The sequence below is a fragment of the Phaethon lepturus genome, unplaced genomic scaffold (assembly GCF_000687285.1).
Source record: "Phaethon lepturus isolate BGI_N335 unplaced genomic scaffold, ASM68728v1 scaffold38134, whole genome shotgun sequence".
NCBI classification, from domain to species: Eukaryota; Metazoa; Chordata; class Aves; order Phaethontiformes; family Phaethontidae; genus Phaethon; species Phaethon lepturus.
In genome coordinates, this window is record NW_010533206.1 from 12,977 (window position 1) to 35,278 (window position 22,302).

The 22,302-nt window shown below is 37.7% G+C and overlaps 2 protein-coding genes across 2 annotated transcripts in view; one reads left to right on the forward strand and one right to left on the reverse strand.

Moving 5' to 3' along the window:
- The window catches only part of LOC104619284 (mitochondrial 10-formyltetrahydrofolate dehydrogenase), a gene marked incomplete at its 5' end in the record, with an annotated part of 27,707 nt that extends 11,802 nt beyond the window's left edge, over positions 1-15,905 (forward strand). Inside the window, 14 exons of the mRNA XM_010285102.1 lie at positions 497-644; positions 1,396-1,515; positions 2,626-2,753; positions 6,619-6,769; positions 7,454-7,524; positions 7,630-7,735; positions 8,118-8,205; positions 8,965-9,058; positions 9,297-9,393; positions 10,895-10,993; positions 11,741-11,906; positions 13,106-13,211; positions 14,368-14,567; positions 15,600-15,905. Coding sequence (XP_010283404.1) covers positions 497-644; positions 1,396-1,515; positions 2,626-2,753; positions 6,619-6,769; positions 7,454-7,524; positions 7,630-7,735; positions 8,118-8,205; positions 8,965-9,058; positions 9,297-9,393; positions 10,895-10,993; positions 11,741-11,906; positions 13,106-13,211; positions 14,368-14,567; positions 15,600-15,655 — 1,630 coding nt within the window. The remainder of the gene's footprint in view (positions 1-496; positions 645-1,395; positions 1,516-2,625; positions 2,754-6,618; positions 6,770-7,453; positions 7,525-7,629; positions 7,736-8,117; positions 8,206-8,964; positions 9,059-9,296; positions 9,394-10,894; positions 10,994-11,740; positions 11,907-13,105; positions 13,212-14,367; positions 14,568-15,599) is intronic.
- A 2,017-nt stretch (positions 15,906-17,922) lies between these two features.
- Positions 17,923-21,204, reverse strand: LOC104619285 (chromosome unknown open reading frame, human C12orf45; the record flags this gene model as incomplete). Its single annotated transcript, XM_010285103.1, has 3 exons — positions 17,923-18,120; positions 19,309-19,445; positions 21,118-21,204. Coding segments are annotated over 3 exons (407 nt in total), but the record flags the coding sequence as incomplete, so codon positions are not given.
- Positions 21,205-22,302: the final 1,098 nt, after the last annotated feature.

The window sequence follows — 22,302 nt, forward strand, 5'->3', positions numbered from 1 at the left end:
GGAAAGAGGAGCCTTTCTCAGCAAGAATTGAGCCCATGCTTACAAATGCACTGAGTTCATCCTCATCTGGGTCACCTCTGTTACCTTCTTTCAGCAACCAAGATATTCCAGGCCAAAATGTAAAACCTGCATTTCAGTTCTGTTTTTTTAACAAACTCATTATTGTCCTTATTACTTACCAGGCTCATAGAGCTCCGAATGTCCTCCACGTATTTGTTAGAGTAGATCCACATACTATTTTATCAATCACTATATTCTATTTGTCATTTATTTCCAAAAATTTACCTAAAAGTATTCCAAAACTGACATTTTCTTTTCCATAACACCCCCAATTAAACCAACAGATTTCAGTAAAATGCACTTCTGTACACACACACGTATTCACATACATACAAACTGGTGCCCAATTTTGATCCCTTTCAACCTTCTAATGATTCAATTATCTGAAGAATTCTTTCATTTGTAATTAAACTTATTCCTTCTTCAAAATTTTTAGAATGTTAGAAGAGATCAAACAGAAATATAGTGGACTTCAACTACAGAATGAAGATGTATATATGGCCACTAAGTTTGCAGACTTCATTCAACTGGCTGTCCGAAAATTCAGAGGAGAAGACAAAGAAGAAGAGTTAGCCATTGATTATGTAAGACCTTTTATTTTGCCTTTATTGCTTAATCTTTCTTGGGTTTTGGGGGGAAAGTAGACAACGTATGTTATGAGACTGCTTGATACAGTAGGAAAAGCAAAAAATATTTGATCATACAAACTCTTCTTTGTGACTTTTTTTTTGGAACTTTTATATATTTGCATTTTGTAATGGAAGTATATATATAATGTCACTTACATTGTTCCAGAAACCAGGAGATCAAGAACACGTAATAGAGTAGCTGACACATGGGCAGATCTTCCTAACTCCCCTGCACTGTCCAGCAGTGTGCTTCAGTCAGAATGGTTCTAGACCTTCTACTTCCCTGAGGCAAACAGGATGTGTTAGGTTTTTCTCCTAAGAATGTGTTTAAAAAAATTGTGTGAAAGGAGGATTCTGTGGGTTTTTTAAAGTCATTAAGCAAGTCAGGATTTCTTGAATTTGGGAATTATACATTTGACTGAAGTCCACTAAGGCCAGACTTAACCACGGTTTAGCATGGGTTTGAACATGGAGATCCAATGATAAAACATACAGAAATCAGCTTAACTATCTCAAAGTATGGTCATTGACATTCAGGAAGAATATGATCTCCATTTCCTTTTACCCCTTTGTCCACTCCTAACAGCCATATGTACATCCTAAAATGCATCTGGATATTGGCTGCAGATATCAAAAGCTTCTTAAGCTACATTAAATTTTCAGTTATTAAAAATTTAAGCTAATTTGTGGTTTATTTTACTCTTAGGTTTCAAAAAATGTGAACAACATGACTGTGAATATGCCATACCAATGTTTCATAAATGGGCAATTTATAAATGCTGATGATGGAAAAACATATGACACTATAAATCCAGCAGATGGATCAGTGAGTAATTTCTAAATATGATCAATACCAGTTTATTTCAGTTTCTTTGCCTCTTAAAAAATCTAAAACACTAACTGAATATTGTTAATTTCATGACCATACAGTACACATTAAACAACCCCTAGAAATCATTTGAATTTTGAATTTATTTCTCAGTTTGTATGTTCTATAGTTTTTCCATTTCAGTCAAGCTGCACAGCAAACATAACCTACTTCCACTTCAGCTATTACATCAATTTCCATACCCAGCTGTATGTTTTACCTTGATTTCATTCTTGCTTAGCTTTGCAAATAAAAATGGCTGCAGTTTAGTTGCTAAAGAAGTATTTCTTTTAGGATATTGTCAGTCGTCAACTTCAGTATTTATTTTACTTTTTTTACAAATCTGATGTCTTCGTGCAAATGTGACTTTAAAGAGTCCCTTTAAATTCCCAGTAAGAAAAATGACTTTTCAATAGGAAAATACATACAGTTGCACTTCAGTCCTGAACTACTGAATCTTGGTTGAACAACTCGTAACTATGAATTATAAAGAAGTGATCCTGATGTCCATGTAATTGCCATTTAATTCTGGAGTAAATAAATTCTGCTGAAATCAGTGCCACAAATTCCACTATCATCAGAAGTCAAACTGTGGTACTTTTCCTGAAACTCATTACAGAATGGAATAAACGTCATAGCAATTCTGTATTAGGATTTACAATGTGTGTATTTATAGAACACAATCACCATAAAATACTGTGTGTATATGGTGGTGTATGGTAACAGAAGTTCCATTCCTAAGAAATGGAACATGCGGGAGTCATTTGAGCATGTTTAGATATTAGATCATAATACCACACATAAAGACTTTCAACTTTTGTAATATCACATTGATTTTACGTATGGAAAGAGAGGGTGGGACAATGCACCTTGCTGTGAAGAAGAAAGATCTAGGCATCTGAGTCCCTGCAGCGTCCACCAAGTTCTGCAGCCTGACTCACCCATGACAACTGCTGGGACCGAGGGTCTTCAGAATTTGCTTATACCCAGTCAAGCAGTTTAGGAGGAAAGAGTAACACTGCATCCCAGCCTCCCAGTGTGAGCTAACACGATGTTACCTTTGGACAGATAATAGCCAGTGTATCTTCTGCTTCATTGGCCGATGTTGACAAGGCAGTGGCAGCAGCGAAGGAGGCATTTGAAAATGGTGAATGGGGAAGAATGAATGCACGGGAAAGAGGACGACTCATGTACAGGTACGTAAAGGGCAGCTTGTGTTTGTTTCATTTTCTTAAATCTTGTCGTTTTGTTCCTCTGAAGAATTGTTTCATACATTTTCTGAATATGATGGATATCCATAATCCCACTGTCAGAGGAACCAAACTAGCCATCTTTTCGCCCTCTAATTTACTTCAGTGTACCAGCCTCAGGTCTTAGCTGGCTAACCTTTCTTGTGGCAGAGAAGAGCCTTGTGATCTCTCACTGCACCTTTTTTTTAATTGTTATTTATGAATGGAAACAAAGAATTTGACAAAAACATTGTTTAAACACTTGACAACTTTATTTAATCTGTATGTTTTTCGTTGCAAGGTTTGAAAATTACCTTGTAAAGTCCAAATTCTTCTGTATAAATAAGGCTAAGTTTTAAAGGCAGAGTCTACCTATGTTAGGTAGGCAGAGACTTTTGACCTTGTGCATCTGCATCTACACTCCATACAGTAAACATATAGCCACATTGCCACTACTTTTGAAATAGACTGTAAGTGATGTCCCAGGATCATATCCCAGCATACTTCTCACCTGGCTAAAGACCCACTCCAGGAGATGTGTTATTGTCTGTTGTGGAAGAATTGTCCTGTGTAGAAATTCTCTAAGCTGAATTGTATATTTATCTGAGACATTTCCAACTCTCTTTTGTATCTGTTTCACTGTGTCAACCCTAGATAATGCCTGTTCTCATTTTGGCTGTGTTGTTATTTGTTTCAGAAGATAAACAGGTTTTGCTGAATGAATGGTATTTTATTCGTGAGTTTTGATTCTTGGAAGGGCAAGAGGTGATCTTGGAAAGATGATCATGCTATCTAGATATTGCGAGAGCGATACTGGAGGCAGCTAATAATAAAAGCCCAATTACTATGGATTCTCCATACGCAGGATGATGCTTCTGGTGCCTGACAGCAGGCACAGGGACAACACTGTCTTGCAAACTTGAGATGACTAGAAGCTGCAGAGCTTCCCTATAAACAAAGCCTCTTTCATGGAGCTTTCACCGTTTTTCAGTTCTAGGAGATGCAAATTAATAAGAAGAGTAGAGATGAGTAAAGAAGCAGATTGTTACTCCTGAATGCCCCAGGTTCACATCTAGCTAATGTGATGATGAAAAATCAGTTGTCAGCACAGAGGAGATGTACTAGGCAAATTCTGTTCCTATTCAGTAGATGGAAGGCTACTAGTTACCGTGCTTGACATAGCAGTTGGCTTTAAGGACATTAGGATCTTGACTAGACTTGAAACTTCCTGCTCCAAGGAACTCATGGAGGAGTAGATCCTGTACATCAAACAACTTTCTTCTGCAAGGTGTAGTCTGCAGGCCCATCAACATTACTGCTGGATGTCCTGGCCAAGTTGATTATGCTGAGGAGACTGTACATTTATCTATAGAGAAGAGAAGGATTTTTTTTCACCTTCAAAAAATAAAATCTTCAGTAGCGTGCCCATACCTACTGCTATATTAAGCCTTTATTGTGCTATGCCAGGAGCTAGACCTGGACATCAGAATACACAGCAGAAGAAGAATCAGTTACACAGTGGCTGCAAGACGGTAGCAGGCTATGCATTCGGATGGCAAGGCAAAATAACAGTCTCAGTTTGGTTGCGTGCAGCAGTGGGTCACTCTCTCTGCGTAGCATCTGTGAGGAGTTGGAAACTGAGGATCTATCTGATTCAGAGGTTTGGAATATGCAACTAGAAGATGACCCTGTCCTCATAAGGGTTTAACTTAGCAAGACAGGAAGGTGTTGAGAATCCATTGCATGTCTGTGCTCTGGCAGCTAAGGAAGAGGAGCAGGGGGAAATGTGGTGCTGCACTTGGGATAGATAGGTCTGTGTCCTGCTGTGGTGTGTGCAGCAGATCATTTGTTATCACGTTAATATAACTGTAAGACCTTTTACTTTGTTGAATGCTTTGGATGTAAATTTCCCTCCCTTCTTTTACCATATCCTTATGAACTAAGTAGATGTAATTAAAAATAAGTAAGTATGAAAAAATGCCACGTTTTACAAGACATTGCAGGCATCTTGGCAAAAGAGAATGAAAGCAAACCTGAAAATTCTGCTTGTCTCATAAATTATGTAACCAAGCCTTGGAAAAAGGCCTGCAGGACTCTAAAAAAGCTGAGTAGTCATCATAACAGAAAATGGGAGAGTCAGAACTCAAATTAAAATTAAGTACAGTTGATCACTTAAATTTTTCACAAGTGTGCACAGATTCAAAGCATGTACAAACTTGAGTTTAATTTGTGTTAGGAATGTAGAGTGCTTGTGAGTCCAAGTTAACTCTGCACTGAAGAGGAACTTTTAAGGTCTTAGAACTACTACTCTGTGTTTTACACTTGCAAAGATTTGCAAATATAGCTATGTTAGGCATATGGAAACTGTAACTCCCCTACACTGCATAGATTATTCCCAGATTAAACTCTTCTCTGTTTAGGTGACTGGCTCTCTAGGATATCTATACCAGAGTGTTGCAAACCATTCCCAGTATGAATGAAAGCTTTCTCTGGTCCACCTTAATTCAAACAAGGCCCCCTTTTCTCTGGCCTCTGTTCAAACTAGAGATTTTGAGTGCTGAACCAAAGAGAAGGTTTGTACCATTAAAGCCCCTAGCTCTGCTACTCTGACTTAAGGAATCATTAATAGAAGATATTAAGCATGCATTAAATGGACCCTTCTCCTTTGTCCCTGACATGCTATATCTGTTCTTTTACACTCTGCTGACGATGTCCTGACCTGTAGCTGGGTCTCCAAGATACAGTTAAAACAAGTATTAAAGGGCATTTTTCCATATCTCTGCAAATGCTTTAAATGGGCAGAATTTAGACAATGGAAAAATAGGTTTCACACCCACTTTTGAACACTCTTTACGGGAGATCTTTAGATCTTTACAGGATCTAAAATGCACTTGATGAAGCTCTTAAAATCACGTGGGAGCATTGATTATATGTCTGAGTACTAAAACACAGACAGAAGCTTAAGAAAAACTTTGATGCATCTGTTTCACTGCCATGTGAGAGATCTAAGACTGAAAGTAACCATTCATTCATGCAAACAGACTGCCTGAGCAGGGGGCCACTAAAATTACAAGAGCTCCTTGTAAGTATAGGTATCTGTCTGTGCAGACGCATTATTGAGACACTTGGATCGCTACTATTAACAATAATACTTACCACAGTCTGTCATACACCTCACTGTGTTGCTTTATAAATCTAACAGATGGAGAACTTGAGGCCCAAGGAGACCATGGGCCAGATTTTCAAATATACCAAGGCATATAATATTCAATTTGCATTGCAGCTTACGACCTCTGTCATTGGACATCTGGGTGCCTTTGAAGCATCTAACATTTAAGTATTTTAGTCCAAGTTCAGACAATACAAAACAGCATTATAAAGCTAGATTTTTCAAATCTTAAGCTAGGATCCTGAGTATCCCTCCTTGGTATTTTTGATTACTTGACATTTCTTATGTTATTGTGTATTTGCTTTCTGACTTACTGGCCTGATATTCTATAACTGGCTCCTTGTAGTACAACAGAAAAAGACTACATCTTTTCTAAGTATTATTTTATTTATGAAACCGTAATTGAACAATCAGGTAAGTCTTCACAGTTCATGTCTTCATGCAGTGTCTACTGCAGCCAATGTGAAGACATTTGCAGACTTTAACAGGCAATTGTTCAAGCTCTTACTGATATAAATGAGCTCTGGCTCCAGTGCTCCACCTCCAAATTTGGTGGGAATGCTATTTTAATTACAGTTCTTTGCCATACCAAATATCATTTTAGGCTGTCAGTGGTTAGATGTCACTTCTCTCTGATGTGGATTTGCAATATTTTTATTAAAGACTTGCAGACCTGATGGAAGAACATCAAGAAGAGTTAGCGACAATAGAGTCTATTGACTCAGGAGCTGTCTACACTTTAGCTTTGAAGACCCATGTTGGAATGTCTGTGCAAACATTCAGATACTTCGCTGGATGGTGTGACAAAATTCAGGCAAGTGAACGTGTACACTTTTATTTTTTTCCCTGACATAGTGCCAAAAAGCAGTGTTAGCAAAATAATCAAGGAATCAAAAAATAAAACAAATTTAGAATTTTACCTAAAAAGGGTCTCCCTGGCAATACAAAAGGACAGTCTGCTTCCAGCTGGAGAATATGGATTTAGAATGTGAGTCTAAATGTCTAAGAAATCAGTCAAGGTGTCACAGTGGATATGCATTCTTCGTCAGCTCTTAATTATTCATGGAGCAAAATGTCATTGTGGTCATCGTGCTGGTAAGTGCAGACTCATGCTATGTTATATTCTGACCAAGGCTGGTGATTTTGCTTGATGCCACGGCACGTGGCACGGGTTGAACAGCATTTCCTCAAGTATCTCTAAGATCCACAATCAGGAATATCATTCAGCTTTTTTTCATGCATCAGATCCTCACTTCATGTTCTTTCATACTTTTGCTATCTATGCTTTTATTTTATCCAACTGAAAATCACGAGTTGACTACGGTATCCATAGTTGGAAATCATACAGTACAAGGATCTGTACTCCTTCCTCAGATGCAAAAATGCCTCTGCTTTTGAAGCCTACTCTGTGGCTGTCCTAAACATACTTATATAGCACATATATTTGTAATAAAAATTATTGAACAGTACCAAGATTTGTCCCTCCTCCGTCTTTTAGGGTGCTACAATTCCAATTAATCAGGCCCGGCCAAACCACAATCTAACATTCACTAAGAAAGAGCCAATAGGGTAAGTATCACATTTTTCTTCTTAGTGACAGCCTTGAAATACAGAAAAGCCATTCAAAAGCTGCTGTCAAAAACCTAATCTTTCCCTGTTTTTCCCTACCTTAAGTGTCTGTGCAATTGTTATCCCCTGGAATTACCCACTGATGATGCTTGCATGGAAGAGCGCAGCATGCTTGGCTGCAGGCAACACACTCGTACTCAAGCCAGCTCAGGTAAAAAGAAAAAGGAATGTACAGATGACTCAGGTCCTCCACTATTTGTTCAGGCAAAATAATTCAGGCAATCCAGTGGATTTCACCCATAGGTTGATCTGTCATATGTACCCATAGGTTTGACTGCATCATATGTTTTAAAGTTCAAGTATAATACAAATTGCCATGATGATACAAGGTACTGATTGTCTTCAATTCTGCTCAGATGCTACTCTCATTTTCAAGAAGGAATTCTTTTCCATGGGAAACCATCACTTGTAATTTGTCAATACTGTGAGTGAGAAGATGAATATTGCATCAAAATTAAGATGTATTGAATGTAAAAGATATCATCACACATTTAAATTAAAATAGGAGACCTAATCTAAATGTTTCTACTTAGGTTACACCTCTGACATCCTTGAAGTTTGCAGAACTCTCAGCTAAAGCTGGATTTCCTAAGGGCGTTATAAATATTCTTCCTGGTTCAGGTAAAACTTCAACTAATCATTTTTCTGGGAAGAGTAGGTCATGCTAAAACTGGTGAACTATCATTTTATATTTTTGAAGACCTATTACATAAGTGCATGTGTCTTCATAGGTAGTAGGCTTGCATCTGTGTCATAGAGCGATTTCACATATTTCCAGAACAGAATTGGAAAAATCTTTATGTCATCTGGCTCCAGCTAGTGGTAAAAGCTGTCAGCCTACACTCCTTACAAGTTCACACAAATAGCATGAACACTCTGAAAAAGAATGTATCACAGAGAAACACGTTTCATTTGATCATAAAACTTCATTTTTTCTCCTAATCATATCATCACTTGGAAGTATTTAAATGTGACCGTGAGACCTAGAGCAAGCTGGTAGGATGTGTATTGGTCACTATAGGTAAGTCATGGTCCACACCGTGTTATCTGCTGTCGCCGTTTCCTCTTTCCCCTAAGGAAGGAAAGTGACAAAGTAACTGTTTGGGGCAGTTACAAATTAGGTTATTCCACCTACAGTAGAATATTAGGAAGGAAATACTTTAGTCCAGACAGATGGAGGAACTTAGAGGCACTAAGGTGATCCAAGTTAACTAATACGAGATTTTTCATAGTCATATAAATAAAGCTGTAAATATAAATAAGGATTTATTTGTACTTGACTGACATACTGTTAGCTCTTTCTGTGTTACAGTGCTGCTGCTGGAGTAGTAAAAATTGCCTATGTACTGTCCAGTTAAACTGTTTTCCTCACCCCAATAGGTGGCTTAGTGGGGCAGCACCTGTCTGAACATCCAGATGTTCGCAAAGTTGGATTCACTGGTTCAACACCAACTGGTAAACAGATCATGAAGAGGTACTCACAGCAAAAGAATCATAAATAAACACTGCTTAATCTAGTTCCAAAGTATCTTAGTAGCTATATTTTGCATGTAGCAGTAATAGAAAAGCGTAACTACATATGGTTGCTTACATTTATGTAAAATTCTACTAAGTCACTATTGGAAAATAGAGTTTTATACATTTTCACTAGATATGATTCAAATGAAATTATGAAACAAGCTATTTTAAATGATTATTTATATTTTTTACAGTGCAGCCACTAATCTGAAGAAAGTTTCTCTTGAACTTGGTGGTAAATCACCATTGATCATATTCAGTGACTGTGAACTTGACAGAGCTGTAAAAATGGTAATGTTACTTCGAAGTAAAATGTACTCAAAGCCTTTGTGATACATCCTCACAGTATTGCAATATTCTTCGTGATTTGCCAAAAACTGAAGTAGGGAGCCCTTGCATGAAAAATCATGCAATCTGTTAGAAAACAGACTTTTTCTACAGCATGTTTCTTTATACCAGCACAATTAAACTGTTCATGCTGCACCAAAAAGGCAGAGATCAGTACTACCAGAAATATACATTAGAAAATACAAAAAAACAAAGAACTATAGCTGGGAAGTATTTTCACTAGCCAAGTTAACACATTAAAATTTATTTGTCAAAATCTGATACTCAATAAAAAAGCACTTAAAATACAAAAGCCTGAAAGTGAGTTAAAATATACATTGAGTTCCCTATTGTCGTATAGTTCTTCTTAATTCACCATCAATCACTATAATCCACCTTCCCAACCAGCCATAATATGTTTAAAGTTCATAAATAAGATGTGCAAATGGGAAATTCAGTGGATTTAGGGAGCTTATTTCCTGCTCAGGGAATCTGATTCATCAAAATAACAGCAGATGCAGTTTGCTCACTAAGAAGCAAACAAAGGTCTTCCACACTGTAATTACCCAAAGTGCTAATTCCATGAATTCCCTAACCCAGCATAAGGTGCTGCTACCAGGAGGAAACCATTACACACTTTTCCTATTTTTGGAGTGTCTTTTGGCAGGACAAGAGTCTGAGTGACTACACAGTGAAGTATATGTGGAAAATAATAAAAGCTGAAACTTCACAGTCAGCGCACGGCTTGGCCCCACCGCTATTCTCAGCTACAGAAGTTAGAGGGTGATGCAGAGATTGGCCTGAGCTATACCTGGCATTGATGGCTTTAAATGATGGTGAAACAATGCTTTTTTGCCACACAGTTGGCACTGCCATGTGATCCTGATCATACTTACCAATGCCAGGACCCTAGGCCTTTGCAGCTGCCAGAAAAACACTTTTTAGGAATTTTATTTGTCCTACTCTTCCTTCCCCCACCTCCCTACCCGCCCTGGAAAAACAATGGCAGGTATCAGTTCTTGGTAAATAAAAAGGAACAAACTGTGTGGGGACTGAATCCCCACTCTTCAAATAGGAGGTTCTCTGCAGACTAGTTAGGTGATGTTCACCCCGTTACACGGGGCTATCGACACAAGCAGTATTGCTGACGGGATTAGCACGGTGTTATATTCGCTGGTCGTGCTGCCAGCCACCTCCTCTGTGATGCTGCAGCAGGTGTTTCTGTGGAACACACTGATGGAAATGGAAAGAGCAGTGCTAATGGGTTCATCCTGAGCCATTTGTCTCCATGGAAGTGTGTTTGCCACTTACAAGATTAGTTTTTTCGTTGGCTTGATGATGTCCATTTACATAAAGCGTTAGGCGTTGAGGGTCACAAATACAGAATGCAACCCAAGGGAACAGAGTGAAAGGGAGGCTGAACAAAAGGATGCGTATAAATGTTAATGTTTTTTTCCCTGATCAGGGTATGGGAGCAGTATATTTCAACAAAGGAGAAAACTGCATTGCAGCTGGCAGGCTGTTTGTGGAAGAATCAATCCATGATGAATTTGTTAGAAAAGTGGTAAGATATTTAAGGACTAAAGTTTAAGCATATATTTTACTATGGCACAAAGAGCCACTAGTTTTATAGACACCTGCATTTCTTCTAATTTTCAGTTGTTTAAATCGTCATTATTGCTTGTGATTGATAGGCAATGTTGCTTCTTGGGAACATTTTTACAGGGTTAAAAAGAAGGCACTGAAAGGAGATATTTTCATCAGTTATGCACAGATAAGTGATATTAAGGTAGATACTGTACCTTAAGTAATATTTCATATTTGCCTAGGAAAGTAAGATTAAAAAAATTACTGAACTTAGGTCAATGTGATTGAAGACTGCAGTGAAGTTTAAAAAAGAAAAAAAACAAATTGGAAGTGTAGCTAGAATAATACAAAGGTCATTATTAAAAATCCAATAGTCACCACACTGTACCACTGGAAAATTCATTTATCTAGCTCAAGAACAGGAAATCGCTGTGATGACTCGTTTACTACTGTAAAAGCTAACAATTTACATGCCTATCTTAATAGCAGAAGAGAATGAATACATGAAAACAGCATCAAAAGCTTTCAGAAGTAACCAGAAATTATCAAACATAAGACACCATACAAAGCCTCATTTTAGAAAGGGAAGAGCATTCCACCTTCTAAGAATCCAGCCCTTTCTTAGAGCCAAACTTCATAGTACAAACAATGAAGCATCCCAAATCACTGGTCACTTTAACAACTGTTATGTTACGTAACTTCATTTTAATTGGGTAACCCATAGGTAGAAGAAATAAAAAAGATGAAAATTGGTGACCCACTTGACAGATCTACAGATCACGGTCCACAAAATCACAAGGCACATTTGGAAAAGCTGCTGCAATATTGTGAAACTGGAATAAAAGAAGGAGCCACTCTAGTGTATGGAGGAAGACAAGTACGCAGACCAGGTAAAATACTGCTCAAAGGTGTTTGGAACTTTTACACTTTAAATAAAAGCCATCATGGTTGTCTCTGCTGCATTATGTGAAGTAGCATTATCATGGGAACAGCATGAGGTAAGCCCAAGATACCAGCTGAGAACAGGGCTTTCAAGTCTTACCTTGAGAATGAAATTGAATCAGAATCTAGTCTATATAGGAATATTTTGCTCATTTATTCCTGTTGTTGGTGAGGCCTTTTGTATAATTATATCCATTTAGATCAACAAAACACTAAAGAGGACTGAGGAAACTGCTAGCAGAGTCTGCGTATGATTATTATTGGAAGCCATTTTTCTCTCTAAAGAGTATGTATAGTAAGTTTAATGGGAAGGCATGAAGGTAATATTTTCTCATGCACATCTGCGCTTTATCAATAATGAAGGGGAAACGTTTGCATCAGCGTTTCCAAACATAATGATTGCATCCCCAGTTAAAATTAAAGTGGAGACTTGTAACTATATGAAATAAGTGTAACAAAGCTAAATGGAAAGTGGAGGCAATTGTAGAAAAACTCTGAAGTTGATTTTACCCACTCACACTGAAATACACTCTCCCACCAAGATGTAGGTGACCAGGATCGTTTGTGTGTAACACCAGTTACACAGTTCTTGACTGGCAACGATGAACTAGGTTTTGGACAGGTTTTTACACACTTCAAAAATGAACGGTTGTTATGAAGAGGTCCTTTGCCTCAGAATTTTCTTTACTTCAGCCTCCGCAACTCTTAGGCAAAGTTGCTGCCCGTGGCATGTTTTTCTTTGTTTGGAATACAGATCTTTATGGCTACAGTCTATCTTCTTGTTGGGTAACAGGAAAAACAGCAGCCTCTGGGACATGCTGTAACCTGGTCTTCCTGCTGCCAGAGTGCAGGGTCTTCCCCTGAGGAGTGCCCTGGGCTGCGGCACGCAGACCTTCTGCCCCAGCAGGGAACAGCACGTGTTGTTGCTCTGATCAATACAGGCCATTCTTTTAGCTCTTTTTCTGCTGTTTCTCTGGTGCTTACACACATGCATTTCCGTTCATGCTTCATCCATATCAATCTTAATATTTTCTGCTTCAAGTCACAACATATCTCTGACCTCCAAGTATGGAAGAGAGGCGGCCTGGACAATACAAACCATAGAGCATTTCCACCATGCTTAAATGATGCTCTATCCTCTGTTTAGGTTTCTTCATGGAACCCACTGTATTCACAGATGTTGAAGACCATATGTATATTGCCCAGGAAGAGTCCTTTGGTCCTGTGATGGTGATTTCTAAATTTAAAAATGGGTATGTTCTCTGGTTACTGTTAGAAACTTTATTTTCTCATTTTCTCTTTAAGTGTAGAAATTATAGCATATTTTGTATGACTTCGTTAAATCTTCTAAGACCAGTCTGAATCTCTAGATCCTCTTCCAGCTAAATTTTGAGAAAACACCCTTTTTAGTAACAGGTGTCCTGCTCCATGTCAATATAGAGCTAATGCTATTAGCAGTGTGTGACAGGATAGAATGCAACCCTAAGTGCCAGTTCTTAAATAAGTCTTAATATTCAGTGAAATGTTTTTACTGAAGTTGACATGGTAATTGCAACTGCTTGATCAAATTACACAATGTGTATTTTTTCTATTGGAATCGCTTATTTTTCTCTTTGTCACAAAAGAGCGCACAGCATTGTGTAATGTTGCAAATGAAAATCCCTCTGTATACTTTGTAGACTGGAAATTTTAATAGTTTTCTTTCCAAATCATAGGAATTATCTTACACACAGATGAGATTAAAACCCTATAGAGAAAGTTCATATCACTATTTCCACCAGGTTTCATTTTCTGCAGTTTGATAATGCAGTTAAGAACCAGCCACATAGATAACCCTTCACATCTATAAATTAAGCATGGCGATAAGGGACTGTACTGAGTTTAAGTTTTACATTATTATGGATTTTTGAAGTTATATGGAGATGAAACGCAAATAGAAAATAGCACTCTGGACATGGCCTGAAAATTGTGTCTCAACAGAAGTCTGAGTTTCAGCACTTACTCTCCATTAACTTGTATAGCATGGCCAAAATTTTAGCAAAAACTGATGCATAGTCTCCAGCCAAGCTCTGCTTTTTACAAGCTTTTTTGTGTTGCTCTAATCTCCAAGCTGTACAGTAGCTGAACAAAGTAGGTATGCATAGTGCAACTTTTCCCTTGACATTTCTTAGTGTAGATCTTAACCACTGAAGTGTAAAGTTACAAGCTTTACAAGTTTGAGGCAAGGGTATGAATTTCCATAGATCTATCAGATTGACACACAGATTAGTCCTTAATTAGTTGGCTTTAAAAAAGCTAAGTGGAGAAGAGCAAGCATGGGAAAAGGTGCTTCACTGACACTGAAGGTGGAAGGTTGCTATCACTTGTTTATTTTACCTAGTTGAAACTAATAATTTCTCTCCCCTGTAGGGATGTTGATGGAGTGCTGCAACGGGCAAATGCCACAGAATACGGTTTAGCTTCAGGAGTTTTCACAAAAGACATAAGCAAAGCTCTCTACATCAGTGAAAAGCTAGAAGCTGGAACAGTTTTTATTAACACATATAACAAAACTGATGTGGCAGCACCATTTGGTGGATTTAAACAATCTGGCTTTGGGAAAGATTTAGGTAAGTTGTTCTCTCCCTCCCTCATTTCTCATCTGACAGCCCAAATCAATGAAAAGACATTGATTTTTACAATCAGTACAGTGTATCTAGCAAAACATGAGCTATGGATGCATTTGCTGTATGTCCCTACATTCCTCCAATTACAGTAATCTAGTTACTCTTCCATCCCTACAATATTCCTGCCTCAATACCTCCAGTTCAGTCCTTCTTGTACATTTGCTAGATAATGCTAGGGCTCACAGAATATTCCTCTCCAACTCCCCTCAGAGCAGTCATATTACAGCTTGTCCAGAGCTTGTCCAGCTTGTACAGCCTACAGCAGCAAAGGTATCGGCCAAAATCTTCTTTCCTTTCCCTCAGAAAGGATGCTAATTTAAGTTTCTCCTCTAAACTTGTAAGAGCATGGAAAACTTTTTTATGCCTTAAAAGGCCATCAAAATTTGCCGACAGCCACAGAGCTAGATACATTTAAAAAAAAATTTATTTTCAGAATCAGTTTTTAAAAAAGTGAGGTCTGGTCTGTCAAAGAAACCTTACAAGTCTGGACAGATCAAGCCTCGTGGCAAAGAAAAATGAAAGAAAAAAAATTTTCAGTGATAGAACAGATTTTTGCCTTTGGAATCTCTAGCAAGTATCAGACATTTCCTGAAACCAAAGTGAGTAATAGTATCAGGAAAAAAAGATTACCAATTTTTACACAGCTTCTTTGCCTAGAAACTTGGCATAGGCAAACTGAAGTTCGTAAATTCAATGATGAGCCCCCAGTGGCCAGCTAGAGACTGCCACTGCTTCAGGCGGCTGCTTGTTAAATTCCAGCTCCTCCTTCTTTCCACATCTGTTGGGTTTGGCCATTTCTTGTTAAACCGTTCTGGAAATCCCAGTGGGAGGGTAAGTTAATTAATTTCCATTGTTCCTTAAGGACTCAAACATTGGTTAAAACATTTTGAATTTTTTCTTAATAATACAGTTATGGTCTCTGAAAACATTCTCGTTTATCTGCTATTCTAACTGGTGAATATTGTGCTTGCACAGGTGAAGAAGCTCTTCATGAATATCTTAGAACCAAGGCTATCACTGTGGAATATTAAATTAACAAGCCTCACTTGGAAAGTAAACTTTTGGCAGATTTTGAATCTTAATGACTCCATGAAGCATTTAATACCATGCCCAGGATATGCTGTCTGCAAGTGCTACAACTGGAAAAAAAAACAAACTGAAACACCCATTCCATGGATAAGTTTCTATAAATCAGGTCCAAATTTTAGTCTCACTGAAAGATAAAGGAATTTGGAAATTAACCTGAAGTTATTTAAATTATGCAGCAGCAGTTGTTAGCACAATACCCCTGAAGAAACAACACAGTTTGACTTATTTTTTTAAATACAACTGAAGAATGAATTCTCACACCTACTTATTTGTGTGAACGTAATATTTACATTATCATTTTAAATCCTTAGTCATTAGGCTTCTCTTAAAGTTGAACTAAAATACATTTATGCCATTTTTGCTATAAGCCAGTTCAAGTTTTACAGTAGCAATTAAACATTCTGCTCTGGTGATTCTTCAGCAGTACAGAAAACCTTTGTGCCATAAGTAGTAAATCAATGCAAGGAAGTGCACTTACTATGATCTTTGTATCGTACATACAGAGTTCAACATTGGTGTTAAACTATGCATATCTAGCTAAAGTTACTGAAAATATTTTCTATCTTTTTGTTGATACGGAATGTGTGATCTGCCTGCCATTTGAAAGGTGGCTACATTAACAGATTAAAATCACTTCTTGTGTCTGTGCGCATAGACTGTTACCACTGTTTTATACAGCATGATTATTACTTTGTATGTCATACTTTTTTTTTTAAGCTATGTGAAAATCTCTTGTAAAATGACTGAGTTAAGATGTTGGCTTTCAAACTTTCTTCAGTTTGAAGGAAATTTTCCATAGGTTGAGACCTTCTGTAATAAACGAAGCCTACTAAGACCACTTACTCTTCTTAGAGTGCAACTCCACCAGAAGCTTAATCTGATCTGTGGGCTCCCATTAAAAATAGCAGTCCCATTCTTTGATTCCCAACCTTCCCATTCCCTAAAATATTTCATGGTTTAATCAGTTAATCCCAGGAAATCATGCCCCTTTCTATTTTTAAGAAGCTGCATTGTGAAAGACCAGAATCCTTGTTATTTTGTATCACAAATATTACAGAAAAAGATTTAAAAAAAAAACACCATAGATTTAAGTATGGGATTCAAAATAAATTCTGTAAATAATTGCAGGTTTCAAGCCATGATATTAAGTTTAGTATTTGAGCAAATACAATGTAAAAAAATTTTACTTTAATGGTGTAGAAAACACAGAGTTCCCTTAAGAAACAAACGATGACATCCAGGAGCATGACAGATACTTCTGAAATGCAAACCAATCTGTGAAGGAAATAGAACAGCCTAAATCATTGTATTTGATCAATCTGAGGTAAGTATGAGTGAGACTTACTTCCACTGATTTTGGTTTCACAATTGTTTCAAGCTAACTTAAGTACAGGCCAGCTGAAAATTCACCTTTTTATTCTTCTGGCAGTGACAGTTGTTAATAAAACGGAGAGGACAGAAACGTGGCAGGGAAAGTGGGAAATGAAAAGTGCAGCTTAAAGCAACTGTAACGCCAGAGAGGCAAATTTGACCATTTAAGTACCAAGGGTATCTGCACTACAGATAGGAGCTAGTAACCTACCTGTAGTGATACAGAGCTCAGTGCAGGCACAGAGGGTAAGTAATCCTTTGCTGAACTCTCTCTTGAGTCATGGCTGTCCTTACCCATGCTACCTCATCTTGAAATGACCTCAGCCACTGCTTTAGTGTTCAACAGTTATTGTCATGAATGCAATGTAGACATAGATCTTAAAGTACGTTAGAGGATATTTAATATTGAGGACATTGTACGTAACACTTCACAGGAAATGGAATATAAAAAAACACAGCTTTTTTCCTGGTTAACTCTTTCCTGCCCTTGAATCAAAAATTTCTAGCATACTACAAAAATCTTTCTTCAACAAATGAACAGAACAAGAATTTTAACTCTATTAGTTCAAATGGCCAAAAATTCTAGCTGTTTTCCTAGTCTAACCTATGACGAAATTTATTTCCATGTTATTTGATGAATAAAACCATACTTAATTCCTCAGAAATCCAGATTGTCTCAGTCATGAGTGGATCTTGAATTCTTTCTAGCTAGAACTTTCTAGCATTTCACATGATCCTGAGGGATGCTACACTGGGAAACAAGGTAGCTTAATGGCCAAGTCTTCAAAGTAAGAAAACATGATTGGGTTTGTTTTTGTGTTTTTTTTTTTTTTTAAAGTAAAATAAAACTGATTTACTCCTTCACTTCACTGTCCAAAATTTCTATTTTGCCCTTTTCTCCCTTTTGTTTAGGAAACTTAATGTTGTTTATTGTCACTTCATCAGTTATAGAGTCATCTTCAGATTCCGAGTCATCTTCTGAAGTTAGTATGTCTTCATCTGTATCAGAATCACTCAGTTCAACTACAGCCACATTCTGGAAAAAAAGACCTTAGTTAACACATTATACATTTCTACACCACTTTTATCATTTGATTAAAACATAAAGCAAACACATGAAACAACCTACTACCATAAGAAAACCACAACCACAATTAGAAAGGCTTTTGGGTTCTCCTAGGATTATGACAAATGCCATGAAAAGAAAAACTATGCAGCAAAGCAAAATACAGGAATTTGAGATGCAATAAATTTCTTCAGCGATTTGCAAATAGCATTACGATTTTAATCACTAGGTCTCCTGGCTTGTTTATTATAAAGCTAAGACACTTCTTAGACACTGTCACATGAAAAATCTTTTAAAAATCCTGTCCAAGTTACCCATTCTGCTTCAGCATATGAAAACAAAAAACGTTCATGATCCACTTTGTTTTCTCACTATTTATTTGGAATTCTTCAGCATATACCAGCACCAGACAACCTATTGCATGTAGGCTGGAGACAATCTACAAGAACTCTGATTCCAACCAGTGGCCAATAAATTGTTCTGACAGCTCACACCAAACCCCAGGATGCCTTATTTCTGCCCTTTTTCTTGTGGGTCTGCAGGCCAGAAGGCACTTGTCTGGGACATGCACATATCACATCATCTTCGTATTCCAATTTCCTTATATGAGCATGTGGCTGCAGCACTTCAGTTAAAAACAGAAAGAAAATATTGATGTGAATGTAAATAAATAAATACCAACCATGAAGGATCACAACAACACTAACCACTTTTCTAAACCCAAGACCTAGAGCCAGTCTTAAAAATACCAATAAAGCACAGCTGAAAGCCTGTTATTACTCTTAAACTAAAAAGCCTTCTGTTATGCCTTACTACGCCTTACACTATCCAGTTTCTAAACCAAGTTACCCAGGAGACATTTAAAATACAACTTGTGACTTACTTTTGACTCAGAGTTCCTGATTCAAAAGTATGTCTTACTCTGGCCTTAAACTACTTCATCCCCAGTCATTAAATTCTGCAAGTATGAAACCCCAGTAGTAATTTTTAACCAAATATGCATTTTTATTACATCTATGTCTTGAATTTGCAGATCGCGGGCTAAAGTGGTAAAGACTTAGCCTTACCTATGAAATTAGCTCATTCTAAGATCAAAGAATTATTTTAATCACATCTAAATTTACTTTATAAAGTAAAAAATATATAGTGGACATTTACCATTTCTATAACTTTTTCTGTTGCACTGTTTAGATTTTCAATATCAAACTGATGAGCTGGTGCTGTTACCATTTTTCTTCTTAGCTCATCATTTGCATGGGCCATCTGTGGTAAAAAGCTCTGTACTCGGTCCAAAACTGAAAGAGAAATACAAACAGATGCACATTAGTTTACACATTTACACCTCAGAAATCTGAGCATTTAAACAGATTCCATTTCAGCTGTAATTTCCAACTGTCTACCATACTTAAGATCTTTTAATAGGAGGGTTTATTACAATATTCAATTTCCCAAGGCATAAAGAGCAAAAAAATATTGAATCTATTGGTCAGCATGTGGTGCAGGAAGAAATCACATCAACAATTGCATTCGGATTCTTAAAACAAAATGTGACTACTTTACAGAAAACTTGCTTGCAAATTCCACAGTTTTAAACACATATTGAGAAATTCCACATCAGCATTCTCTCTAATGGAAATATAATTATGTCCTCCTTTCTTCCCTATTAAAGTATAGACTGAAGGCCTCAAAGAAGATGGAAAAATTAGCTGTACCACAGATGCCATGCTACACTAAAGAAAGTTCAACATCATTATCAAAAGGGGCTCTGAAATTAAGATGGTATGAGACAGACAGATGGTCTAGGTTGAAGTATAAAGCACTTATCCTCTACAGAAATATCCCTCTAAGCTCAGTGGGACTTCCCAACAATTTTAAGGTAATTGGTGTCATTAGGAGAATCACATCCATTTCACTTCCATGCAGGAAGGGAGCACGTTCACCTGCCTCCAGTGTTTCTTCAAATAATCTTTGCTCCACACGTGCAGACAAGCCAATCACCAGTTTCAATTCTCTGTGAAGAGGTATTATTCCGAGTGAGCTCCACAGAAGTCTAACAGGTGTAATCTACCTTTGAAACACTGTCTGAATCTACCTTCATAGAGAGTTTTATCTGAGACAGAACTCAGTATTACAAATTGGTTTTTCTATTACTTTTAAAATCTCCACTCAATCACAAAATAAAAATACAATAATTTGACAGAAGTCCATTTTAAATTAAATGCTTCTATACAACAAATATTTTATACCAAGAAATTATTTCTGAAAAGAGATAAGAAGCCCAGATCGGCAAAAAAGCAACAACTCTTTACTGGAAAAGAACAATCTGAGACCAAAGAACTCTGGTAAATTTTCATGAAGAGAAAAACTCCTGAAGATATACTACTTTCTGAAGATATACTACTTTCAAAGGATAACAATTTTTACACTACATCCTCTTATGCACGGAGTTATGCTGAAGATAATGTTAGCAATCTATATGAAGCTTTGACCAAGAAAGAAGGAGCATAGCTTGATTAAGGGAAAAAAAGTTTTCTTAATGCAAATTAATTTGTTATGCATGAATGGTTATATGATCTGGCTTAATAATTTTGCCAGCACGTTCATTAAAAATAAAGTTCTGAAAGTGATCTGCGTAACTTGCATCAATTTGTAAGCATCTGACTAAGCGAAGACCAAAGGTACAATCTGGCAAATTCACTATATGCAGACAGCGTGAGTATTTCTGCAAGGACAACCAAGTCCCTAAAACTTAACAGCTGTAATGCCTAGCACCACAAAATCTAGCCTTGCAGAAACAGCAGTTACACGATTAACCTGTGGGATGTGCAACTGCAACACAGGACCTAGCACCAGTAGAAAGAGAACACAAGAGTTTCTCCCTTTTCCCAAGGAAAGCTCTGAAGCAAAGGTTATGTCAAAGACGTTACCTACTACTTGATGCTGTTCCAGTAACAAAATCCTACTTACCATTACTCCTTGGCATCCTAACCGTCTGTAAAGTTGTGGCCTTCTTGCCGCTACATTTTGAACTAATCAACAAAGTTTCTTCCAGCCCTGGAAACAAACAAGTATCTGAATGTTTACCTATGTCAACCACAAATGCCATACTTTAACTGTGAGGCTTTCTTCTTGCTCCTACTTTTCCACCTTTCTACAACAAGACTGAAAATGAAGATTGAAGGGTCTCTGCCTCCAGGAATTCCACTCTGTTTTCCTGCAAATACTGTTTCTTGATGTCTGTTTGGGGTGCTCATCTCAGTACTTCTGCATGTAGTAGGTAGAGAATGTCTAGAACTTGCTACCACGAGGGGCTGTGAAAGCAGACAAATCAGTGGGTTCAACAGGAATTAGACACATTCAGGGCAGCAGAGTCATAATCAGATACTAAAAGGACCAAGCAGACACATACCCCCCCAGCATCCCTACCCCTACAGTTGCAGATAGCGGACCATAACAAGCATGTGGAGCACATTTTAACAGCGCTTAAACTAATAACTTCTCTGTAACGATCATCTGCTATGGCAGTTGACGAGAGACAGAATACCAGGCTATATGGACCACTGGCCCAACCCAGCAGATCATTTCTTACAGGCTCCCACTGTTTTAGAAGTTTTTTGTCAAAGGTTTATTTAGCGACAGATAACAACACACAGAGAAACTACCTGCCATAACCCACAGCAAAACATAGTGAGGTAACAGCTGACGTGTGCTAGTTGCACTGATTTCAATCCCCTCCCTCGTGCGTGTGACTGCAGTGGCAAACAATGAAAGCAGGCCACGTGCGGTGATGCAAATGACCTAAATAAGTATTTTCCAGAGTGGGATTATAAAATACAAACGATGGAGGGATTAGACAATTAATTAATTAGACAAGTTAGTTCTTACGGCCACCTACAAAGCAATCACCCCTTTATCATTAACTAAAATAATATCGTTTTATCCTCACAGAAATGTTGTTACGGCTGTAGATACCAGTTTAAGGCAGAGTTTTCCCCTGTATTTCCTTCGTGTTACCGGAGCAGCACCCGGGCAACCGACAGCCCTCCAAAAACGCGCGAGATGCACTGCAAAGCGGAGGACTAGCAGCCGGGTGGGCTGAAGAGCCCCCTCCCTCGGGGACAGCCCGCGGGGCCGAGGGCTCACTGCGAGCCA